This window comes from Bufo bufo, chromosome 10, assembly GCF_905171765.1.
Source record: "Bufo bufo chromosome 10, aBufBuf1.1, whole genome shotgun sequence".
NCBI classification, from domain to species: Eukaryota; Metazoa; Chordata; class Amphibia; order Anura; family Bufonidae; genus Bufo; species Bufo bufo.
The window spans coordinates 95,242,390-95,254,412 of NC_053398.1; the positions used below are offsets into that span (position 1 = coordinate 95,242,390).

General features: G+C 42.7%; 1 protein-coding gene across 2 annotated transcripts in view; it reads right to left on the minus strand.

The window, feature by feature from the left end:
- The window catches only part of SPTBN2 (spectrin beta, non-erythrocytic 2), a 264,500-nt gene that overhangs the window by 111,173 nt on the left and 141,304 nt on the right, over positions 1 to 12,023 (minus strand). For both annotated transcript variants that reach the window (XM_040410084.1, XM_040410082.1), the window contains exon 2: positions 1,531 to 1,757. In XM_040410084.1, the coding sequence (XP_040266018.1) occupies positions 1,531 to 1,690 (160 nt within the window). In that variant the 5' untranslated portion in view covers positions 1,691 to 1,757. The remainder of the gene's footprint in view (positions 1 to 1,530; positions 1,758 to 12,023) is intronic.

Here is a 12,023-nt window from a genome sequence, read left to right on the forward strand (position 1 = left end):
TTCATTGTTCCCTTTAAGGCCCAGCACGTACTCAGTTTAGGGAATGTCGTCCAGTTGTACACCGTCGCCTAGGGCGGACCGTGCAGGTAAGCAGGACAGAGGTGTGGGTTGAGCTTAGGGCTGTGCACGCTCTCCCCTTCCGTGACAGTTGGGATCAATATGTAGAAGCACTAACACCGTCAGCGGGACCAGATATTTCAGAATATCATAGACATCTCAAACCTTGCTCAGCAGGTGTGCCCGTTCTTTATTGTGCATCGTGTTTACTACTAACCTAAAAAGTTAGCTCAGTCATAACTCAGGAAATCATGAAACTATTATTTTATGAAAGACTACGCCTAGTTCGGAACTGGATGAAAAAGAGGCCTGCTCCGTTAAACTGTGGATAAGGCACGGGAGAAATTTATGTTACCAGTTGATCTCTATAGACTAGATTTAGATTAAGCTTTATAGGGTAATAGAGGGAGTCGGGTAAATCCCCCTTTTTTATTTTTTATTTTTTGTATAATAGAAGGGGTGGGGGGTTGGTAATAAGGGTACAGTTGTTCTTGCTTTGTATTGTATGGAAACATTTTGGGTATAAGATGTATGTATGTATGTTCAATATTGGTAAGTGTGTACAGGTTTTGTACATTTTGTAATGTTAATAAATAAAGCTAGTGTCACACTAGCGTTTGGGAGATTTGGCAGGGAACAGCCTACTGGTCTTTCTGAATCCACCATTGCCCGAAGCTACATGAATGCCATCTGTCCCCATTAACTATTATGGGGATTGGGGGAGATCCATCCAATTCTCGGCATATAGTTAGTGAGGCCGGACGGCATTCATGTAGCTTCCGGCTATACTGCATCCAGAGAGACCCAGCAGGCGTTTCCCTGCTGAACACTAGTGTGAAACAAGCCTAAATAAGTAAAAAATAATAAATTGTATAAAGTATTGGCAATATTGCAGTCCACTTTTATAAAGTGTCTCAGGACTGGATCTTCTTGTCAAGATGTTTTAATACATAACTATGTCATAAAAATCTGAATTTCAGAACTGCAAAACAAAGTTTATCTTCAAATTGTAATTTTTTGTTCATTATAAGTAGATTTCTAATATATGCGTCTTAAACGAACATAACGTTTCTAAGTTTTAATGAGATGCTGTCAACAGACTAGAGACAGCCTCTTATGGTTCTGTATAGAATAATTGCTAAAACCACCCATTCACATGAGATGTCTGTTGGTCAACCCAGCCAACATTGGTGGAATCAGTTGATAAGTCTGTATAACAATATGTAGAACCCAACCTAGACATTAGATCAGCAGAGTGTCAACAAATAGGTAATGTCCACCTTAAGAACATACATGCACAATACAGTAGGCAGACCTACCATTCTCTCCTGCTTAAAACAAATCTATGAGAATGAGTCCACATGTTGAGGTCAAATTGCAAAACCACATCATTTTGCTGTGGTTTTGCAAAAATCCTGGCAAAGGCCGCATTTGACCTTGACGTGTGAACTCACTCTTATGATTTATGCTCACCTGCAAGTGCTTTAATTCTAGATCTCTCAAACAGCCGTGCAGAACTATTTTCATTGTCCCAGTCATCATCATTGGCAAGATCCCATCTGTTATTGATGTCATTATATTGTTGTTGAATTTCCAAGCTGTCATAATCCGTTGGTGAAAGTGGGCTACTCATGGCTTCAGCGGTGATATCAAAGGAGACTACAAAATGAATGACGTTCACTCAAAACTGAGCCATCAGCCTAGGAAAAAAGAGCAGATATGGTAAGCACGGAGCCCAGTTAAGAGCATTTACAAGAGTAAGGATAAGGCCAGACAGGGATGAACTGATGAGGCCGCAATTCGAGCTGCTGCAGTTTTTATTTTGAATGTTGAGGGGCTGCTTAGTTTGTTGGGAAAACTGCTCCGCCGATTGTAATGGCCGTGCGGTCTTGTGGGTGCATCGGCAGTTTCCGGGCAAATTGTAAGCAGCACTCAAATTGAAATCTGCATTAATTGCTGAGTGCAATTGCTATACAAAGTCTCAATGTAGCACTAGCCTTAAAGTTATTAATACAGTATTTTCTTACAAGTAGTAATCTAAATAACTGATATTACTGTAAAGTGTCAGATATAGCGAATTTGAGTAAGTAATAGAAGACAGTATTGGAATTTGAAGTGTTTAGTTGTAATTGTTGCAGTAAGTTTGCTTTTTTTTTTTTAAAGAAATACGGGATACAGAAAAGAAAGAGGGAGGGTGGAAATAGAAAAAGCATTAACATGTAACTGTCATGTTTTTTTATTTGCTAGTGTATTAGAGCTAGGCATGTATACTGGAGTTAGGCTACTTTCACACTAGAGTTTTTGCTGGATCCAGCAGGGTTCAGCAAAAACGCTTCCGTTACTGATAATACAACCATCTGCCTCTGTTATGAACGGATCCGGTTGTATTATCTTTAACATAGCCAAGGCAGATCCATCATGAACTTCACTGAAAGTCAATGAGAGACGGGGGATAGATCCGTTTTCTATTGTGTCACATAGTGTCAGAGTTAAACGACTTGCATTGTGGGTCATGACTGATCCGTCTTGCTCCACATTCCATGATGGAAAGAAAACAGCAGCGAAACGGAATGCATTTTGGAGCATTCAGTTCTGTTCAGTTACGTTTTGTACCCATTGACAATGAATGGGGACAAAACAGAAGCATTTTTTTCCAGTATTGAATTCCTATAACGGATCTCAATACCTGAAAATAGAAACGCTAGTGTGAAAGTAGACTTAGTCTGTCAGTGATTGCCAAAAGATCTGTAATTACCGTATAATAGCAGCATTCATTAATGTCCCCTGTCCCTTTCCACTTCTCCCTTAAAAGACCGTTTCCATGGCTTGTCTGTCTTCCCGTTAGTATAAACAGAAGGCAGAGGGGCGTTCCTTCACACTGCATGCCTGCATTAGGCTTTAGAGTGAGGAGGCGTGTCTCTCAGTAATCCAATCTGATTGGCTGGCAGGAAGCTGCTGGCAAGTGTGTATGTGAAGTGAGGGAAGGCAGTTTTAGCCTCAGAGAACTGGCAGAGGGGCCATCTTGAGAAGATCATCATATTGTAGGGGTTAAAACAGCCATAACTAAGGAAACAAGTAATAGAAAACAGTGGTATGTGAAGAAACTAAAGATTGCTTTATGCATAATGCTGCAGCATCAGTAACATGTGCTAAAATTGATTTAAAAAAAAATGAAAACATGATAGTTACAATTTAAATAAAATACATACATTTCCATGTCGGTAAATATTAAAGTTGTAATTCCCATACATCATCATCAAGGCATATCAAGAATGTGTGGATCTATCTAGGCTTGTTTAGTCCTTTTCTGTATACTGCATCTTATTCTTTATCAGGCAACAACCTGCGTCTGATATGGAGAAGTTACTGTAGGTTCTACCAGTTGTAAATGTGGGATCAATAATTATCCAAAGAATGATGGTTTCAGCATCCATCATTAGCCTTCTTAAAGGGGTTGTATTACAGAAAATATTCTACAGTTTTTAAACCAGCACCTGGATCTGAATACTTTTGTAATTGCAAGTAATTAAAAATTTTGCATAGCCACTGAGTTATTCAATAAAATGTATCTGTATAGTGGCACCTGCTGTTTGTTTTTTTCTTATTTCTTTGTCCTGCACACTCAGAAGGCCGCACATGCTCAGTTTCATCCTTCAACTGCCTCCTGAGCTGTGATAGGTGGAGCATGGACACGCCCCCTGAGCTGCAGCAGAAAAGACACGCCCCCTGAGCTGTCAGCTTGATAAAAATTTAGCAGAGCAATGAATGAGGAGATCTCTGGACCCATGTGAGGTACAGGGCTGGTTCTAGCTTTGTTAGGGCTCATTCAGACGGCCGTATGCTGTCCGCAAAAATACTGAATGCTATCCGTTTTTTTGCGGATCCGCAAAAAAACGGATCTGCAAAAAAACGGATAGCATTCAGTATTTTTGCAGACCCATAGACTTCAATGGGGCCATGTCCTGATTTTCACGGACAAGTATAGGACATGTTTCATTTTTTTTGCGGATCCGCAAAAAAACGGATAGCATTCAGTATTTTTGCGGACAGCATACGGCCGTCTGAATGAGCCCTTAGAAAGAGATTGTCATGTCCTATATAATGTCTGATTTTAATTTTTTACATTAACTATGGTAGAACCCCTTTAAGTTCCACAATAATGAGTCCATCTCAGCACATCTCTCAGTTTGATATTATAAATAATGTACACACATCTGAAATATGAACATTGTGTATTGACACAAAACTAACTTTATGGGGGGGGGGGATGTGGAGTAAATTGGTTGCTGTAAGTTAGTTACTTTTTAAAATGCCTGATATTGAATAAATGAAATGTCATCATTCAAACACTCCCTGTGTCCCTTTGTCTAATATGGCATTGTCAGACTAGGCATGGCTAAGATCAAAGGGGTCATGAATTACTAGAAATTGTCTTTTAGAAATGTATCCTTCTAATTTACGCTGAGTATCTCACCTTTTCTTATTACTTCATCTTTGTACCAATACACATCTTACACCATTATTTTCTGATCCTGATTTTAAGCTACAGTAGAATAACACAAAAAAATTTGAAGTACTGTATATGTAAGAAACTATCATAAAAGACTGTGCTTTACAATATTAACCCCTTGAAGACCTGCGGTGTAGATGTACAACGGATGTTGTCTCTTTAAAGATTAATGTATGCAATTGACGATAACTCTGATTTAACCCATCAGATGCCGTTATCGATTTGTGACTATGGCATCTGAGGCGGCTGCCCCCGGGAGCATTGGAATACACAGAATTTACCATAAACAACTATATTAAATTACAGTAGTATATAGGAGAAGCAATTTAATGATCACATGTTCCGGACCCCTAGTGGGGCCTAAAAAAAATAAAAGTTAAAACATTGTTTTTAAATATAAAAAATATAAAAACTCAAATCACCCCCCTTTCCCCACACAAAACGTAAACATCAAAAATAAATATCACATGCACTGCTGTGCAAAATATAAATGTATTTATCCCATATGTTAAACCCTGTAAAGGAAAAAAAAATAAAGATGACCGATTTGTGTTTTTTGTCGTCAGTTCACCTGCCCAAATTTTTTTAACACAGACATACTCCAAAATAGTATCAAAACAAACTACAGATAGCCCACAAAAATGAGCCATCAGAAAAAAAATTGGAAAAATAAAAAAGTTATGGTTGGCAGAATATGGTGATGCAAAAAAAAAAAAGGGTCCAAACATTATTTTTTTTTTGTATTAAAATTATATAAATGTGGTATTGCTGGAATTGCACTGACCTGGAGGATGTTTGAGAAGGCCCAGGTGTTTCTGTGAGCGCCATTTTCTTCTCGCGCTACCAAGCACAGCCACTATACAATGTACAGAGCTGTGCTTGGTAAGCTGATCGGAGAGGGTTCCGGGTTTAGGCTACATGCACACGACCGTTGTTTTGGTCCGCATCCGAGCCGCAGTATTTGCGGCTTGGATGCAGACCCATTCACTTCAATGGGGCCGCAAAAGGTGCACTCAGCACTCCGAGTGTTGTCTGCATCCGTTGCTCTGTTCTGTGGTCCGCAAAAAAAATATAACCTGTCCTATTCTTGTCCGTTTTGCGGACAAGGATAGGCAGTTATATTAATGGCTGTCCACAAATTGCGGAACGCACACGGACGCCATCCGTGTTGTGCGGATTCTCAATTTGCGGACTGCAAAACACACAACGGTCATATTGATTAACCATTTATATGGTTTTCATTCTTTTTTGCGTATTTTTTGTACCATATTTTATGTGATTTGTATCACCTCTAGTGTTGACCCTGTTGGCTTACAATGATGTGTGGCACTAGCCTAGCTCTGTAATTTGACCACAACATTTTTGTTCTTCCAAATTTCCCATAACGTTAGAAGCTAAAGATTGCTTTCCAGTATGGGCACAAGTTTCAGTTCACACTCACAGGCTAAGCTCACTTACAAGTGACCGCTACATCATATGCAGAGTGGTCATTGTGTTTTCTAAAGAAAAAGAGGTGTGCCGTCTTAAAATTGGAGAAACCAATCACAGCACAGGTTTCATTACATGTTCTGATCTTGGAGACTGAAAGCTGCGCTGTGATTGGTTATATTAGTAAGGTTTGCTTTTTCTCCTCTTGATTGTGGTTACATTTTTTCCCAGTTGAAGGGGTTATGCAGCCACATAAAACTACTTAGACATAAATGTGTTTCCCTAAAGCAATTCACATACTAAGGCCTCATGCACACGGCCGTTGTTTGGGTCCGCATCCGAGCCGCCATTTTGGCGGCTTGGATGCGGACCCATTCACTTCAATGGGGCCGCAAAAGACGCGGACAGCACTCTGTTCCGCGGCCCCACAAAAAAAAAAATAACATGTTCAATTCTTGTCTGCGCTTTGCAGACAAGAATAGGCATTTATATTTAAGGCTGTCTGTGCCGTTTCGCAAATTGCAGAACGCGCACGGACGCCATCCGTGTTCTGCGGAGCGCAAAACACACCACGGTTGTGTGCATGCGGCCTAATAGTAATATAGTTCCAGTTTGGGCTCCAACTCCCCTTTCGACCCCCAGTCACGTGACCACAACAATCCAGAGAGTACACACATGCAGCATGATGCTGCCTCTGCTGATCATGTGACTTCCTCCACTTGTAGCCACACCCCCTTAGACGAGAGCGTGCCTATCCTTTGACGTCAGCTAGACATCTGTTAGGTGCAGTGCACAGTCAGTAGCATTAGACAGCCCAGATACTACTATCAGCGTGTCTCAAGTGATTGAAATACAGTGACAACGCCGCTCGGGGACCTCTGTCTGCCTGTGCTGCTGAAACTAGCAGGCACTTGCTTCAAACAATGATGCAATCCAGCTAAGGGGGCGGGGCTTCTGCCAACGCTGGTGGTGGTCCCGCCAAAGTTATAAAAAGGCGCCGGCCTCTACAAAACTTTGGCGCATCCAGCTCACAGGCGTAGAAAATGATGAATGAGACCTTTTTTAGACCTAGCGTGAGCGGGGAAAAGTTACAGATTGCAGTGCAATGAATTATTGTGCCATAATCTGCATGTGAAATAAGCCGAATATTGGCGTATTTCAGGATAATAAATGCCCCCCAAGTGCAATGTGCAGATAGTTACAGGGATATTGGAACTAAACAGTGTTCTGTAGACTGTAGATTGCTTTATCCTGTATGTCTCTACAGTTTTTGAGGACAATGCACTGGTGCTTCACCGACATCATTTAATAGATGCTGATGGTCCTTGACAGCACGATATAGATATAGGCGTACTTAGACATACAATATACCATTAACATTGAGCTGCTGAGCAGTATGGACACTTGGGACAACACTGCTATCAGTGCATTTCATTTCAGGCTTTTTCATTTTGGCAATTTTCTAGGTGGTCTTGCAGGGACCACCACCAATCACAAGGGGGGCTGTGGTCTCCCATCATGGTAGCCACTCTTCAGAGAATTGCAGCCCTCCCCTTTTATAGAGCACTGCTGCCCCTTCATGGTCATTTGCCTTGATGGAAAAATCTCTTTAAGCAGCATTTGTGGAGCATATGGAGCCAGCCATGGACTGACCCACAGGGGAGCAGGTGGATGCCCTGAGCAAGAATGGGCCCAGAGTGTGCCACCCTTTCATAAGTGACACATGGCAGAGTAGACTGACTGTACTACCTACAGGCAACATACCGCACCTCAAACAGCCTATGCGTCCATGTATAAACTACTCAGTTTATTATTATGGATTCATCAGATGGCTGAGATCCCTTCTGGGCACGGAGGCAGGCCAGTCAGTATCCTCATTCTCCATTGGCGGTTCATGTCTATCACGGTACTGCTTTTCCGGCAGGCGCTGGCATCGCTCACACTCACCCTGTGTGCATTGGGACTTACTCAGTGAACGTCTCTACAGGGCTGCTGGAGTTAATCCTTTTCTCGTGGTCCAGCTGCTGATCAGCCTTCCTATTTAGCTAGGCTGGTCGGTTTTCTAGTGTCTAGAAGACTGTAAAGTATGTCCATCTGAGGGGGTAACAATTGTACCTCCCACAGTCTATAGGAAAAACATATATATTGAGAAGGAGCAGTAGTAACTAATAAGGGTACTTTCACACTAGCGGCAGGACGGATCCGACAGGCTGTTCATCCTGTCAGATCCGTCCTGACGCTATTTCGCCGTGCCGCCGGACTGCCGCTCCGTCCCCATTGACTATAATGGGGACGGGGGCAGAGCTCCGGCGCAGCACGGCAGTGTGCGGTGAGAGGCCACCGGACTAAAAAGTTGGACATGCAGTACTTTTAGTCCGGCGGCCTCTCGCCGTGCTGCGCCGGAGCTCCACCCCCCGTCCCCATTATAGTCAATTGGTATAGAGCGGCAGTCCGCGGCACAGCGAAATAGCGGCAGGACGGATCTGACAGGGTGAACAGCCTGTCGGATCCGTCCTGCCGCTAGTGTGAAAGTAGCCTAAAACGTAACTTTTAATTAATCTATATATATAAAGAAGGACGTATATGTGTATGTTCTGCGATCACTCCAAAATGCAACCATCGATTTCAACGAAACTTGGTATACACATCCCTTGCTACCTGGAAAGAAATCTTGTGGGGGTCTCAGCTCTCTAGGACGTACCGTTCCAGAGATATTCCCAAAAAATGACCTGCATTAGCCAATACAAGCCTGCAAGTCTTTCGCTTCATATCCCAACTGCCATACACACGGTCACATGTCCCTTTTCAGCCAATAGAAGCTCGCAGGCCCTTAGTCTCCACACACACAGCTTTACTCCAGGTTTCCATAACAACCCAGCCAACCGAAGTCGCACGACACAGAGGCCACAACTACACTGCTACATGCATCCATCTTGGATGGATTTTTTTGTGACTGTCGTGTCGCTGTAGCAGCATGTCGCAGTGCAACACCCTACCCTATCATTATAAAAAAAATTGAAACAAAATGTTGCACAACACATTAAAAAGGCAGGGCCCTGTGGAGGTCACTGTTAAAGGGGCGGGCACCGTGGAGGTCACTGTTAAAGGGGCGGGCACTGTGGAGGTCACTGTTAAAGGGGCGGGCACTGTGGAGGTCACTGTTAAGGGGGCGGGCACTGTGGAGGTCACTTAAACGAGGTGGGCACTGTGGAGGTCACTATTAAAGGGATGGGCACTGTGGAGGTCACTGTTAAAGGGGTGGGGTGCTGTATAGGTCACTGTTAAGGGGTGTGCCCGTGAGAAGCAGAATGTCAAGGGAGTGAGGTGCTGTGAAACTCACTGTTAAAGGGGTGGACTGCTGTGAAGCTCAAAGTTAAGGGGACAGGCTGCTGTAGACGTCCCATTGTAAGGAGGTGGGGCACTTTGGGGGGGGTCATAGTTAAGGAGTGAGGGGCAGTGGAGTTCACTGTTAAGTGGATGGGGGGGCTGTAGAGGTCACTGTTATGGGGGATACTGTCGATATCTTTTAACGACACACAGAAACATTAAATGAAATAGATGACATATAACCGTGCGAATCCGGGTCCTTCTGCTAGTACATAAATAATAAAAATGATTGGGAATGAGGTACACAATCCCTTGAAAAATCAATCCCCCAATTTTAGACAAAAAGGCTATATGGACCATGTCTAAAATTGGGAGCTTGATTTTTCAAGGGATTGTGTACCTCGTTCCCAATCATTTTTATTATTCATGTATTAAAAGTTAAGTTTTATTAGTTACTACTGCTCCTTCTCAATATACAGTTGCAAGAAAAAGTATGTGAACCCTTTGGAATGATATGGTTTTCTGCACAAATTGGTCATAAAATGTGATCTGATTTTCATCTAAGTCACAACAATAGACAATCACAGTCTGCTTAAACTAATAACACACAAAGAATTAAATGTTACCATGTTTTTATTGAACACACCATGTAAACATTCACAGTGCAGGTGGAAAAAGTATGTGAACCCTTGGATTTATTAACTGGTTGATCCTCCTTTACAGCAATAACTTCAACCAAACGTTTCCTGTAGTTGCAGATCAGACGTGCACAACGGTCAGGAGTAATTCTTGACCATTCCTCTTTACAGAACTGTTTCAGTTCAGCAATATTCTTGGGATGTCTGGTGTGAATCGCTTTCTTGAGGTCATGCCACAGCATCTCAATCAGGTTGAGGTCAGGACTCTGACTGGGCCACTCCAGAAGGTGTATTTTCTTCTGTTTAAGCCATTCAGTTGTTAATTTACTTCTATGCTTTGGGTCGTTGTCCTGTTGCAACACCCATCTTTTGTTGAGCTTCAGCTGGTGGACAGATGGCCTTAAGTTCTCCTGCTAAATGTCTTGATAAACTTGGGAATTCATTTTTCATTCGATGATAGCAATCCGTCCAGGCCCTGACCCAGCAAAGCAGCCCCAAACCATGATGCCCCCACCACCATACTTCACAGTTGGGATGAGGTTTTGATGTTGGTGTGCTGTGCCTCTTTTTCTCCACACATAGTGTTTCTTCCAAACAACTCAACTTTGGTTTTATCTGTCCACAGAATATTTTGCCAGTACTGCTATAGAACATCCAGGTGCTCTTGTGCAAACTGTAAACATGCAGCAATGTTTTTTTGGACAGCAGTGGCTTCCTCTGTGGTATCCTCCCATTAAATCCATTCTTGTTTAGTGTTTTACGTATTGTAGATTCGCTAACAGGGATGTTAACATATGCCAGAAACTTTTGTAAGTCTTTAGCTGACACTCTAGTATTCTTCTTCACCTCATTGAGCAGTCTGCGCTGTGCTCTTGCAGTCATCTTTACAGGACGGCCACTCCTAGGGAGAGTAGCAGCAGTGCTGAACTTTCTCCATTTATAGACAATTTGTCTTACCGTGAACTGATGAACAGCAAGGCTTTTGGAGATACTTTTATAACCCTTTCCAGCTTTATGCAAGTCAACAATTCTTAATTGTAGGTCTTCTGAGAGCTCTTTTGTGTGAGGCATCATTCACATCAGGCAATGATTCTTGTGAAAAGCAAACCCAGACCTGGTGTGTGTTTTTTATAGGGCAGGGCAGCTGTAATCAACACCTCCAATCTCATCTCATTGATTGGACTCCAGTTGGCTGACACCTCACTCCAATTAGCTCTTAGAGATGTCATTAGTCTAGGGGTTCACATACTTTTTCCACCTGCACTGTGAATGCTTACATGGTGTGTTCAATAAAAACATGGTAACATTTAATTCTTTGTGTGTTATTAGTTCAAGCAGACTGTGATTGTCTATTGTTGTGACTTAGATGAAAATCAGATCACATTTTATGACCAATTTGTGCAGAAATCCATATCATTCCAAAGGGTTCACATACTTTTTCTTGCAACTGTATATGTTTTTTCTAGTGTCTAGTAACCAGTAAAGGTGTGATCTCTTGTCTGACTACCCATGTACCGTACCTAGCCTGACTACTGAGCCTGCTCTGACAGACGGTATTCAGACTACACCTTTTGCCTGATCCCTTGGTGCTGTGCACCAGTGTTCCTGACTCTGTGGGTCAGCAGCCAACTACACCAGGACTACTCCAGGACGTAGAGGCCTGTTTGGTTCCCTGTAGCGAAATCCAGATCCCTGGGTGAATCCCAGGGAACTGCCAGGACAACTGCCTTAGGTTTAGCCAAAAGTTAGTTGGCACAGTGGGTCCAGCCGCAATGTGCATTACACCCACCTTCTCAAAGTTGCTGAGGAGACCTTCATAATCAGTCACCTTGCTGCTGCCTGCAGCTTTGTGAGCTTGTATTCCATGCTCAAATAACTAAAAGAGCCCTGGTCCAAGGCAAGAGTCAGTCAACAGGATACCGACAGGACAGAACAATGTGAGGTACAGGCTAGGCAACAGGTTACTACTGAGCAAAATGTGTTTGCTGTAGTTTTAGGGATTTGGGAATTGGGGTCAGGTAATATTTGCATGTAGCTGTACAGCAGGCCCCTAGAATAGATTT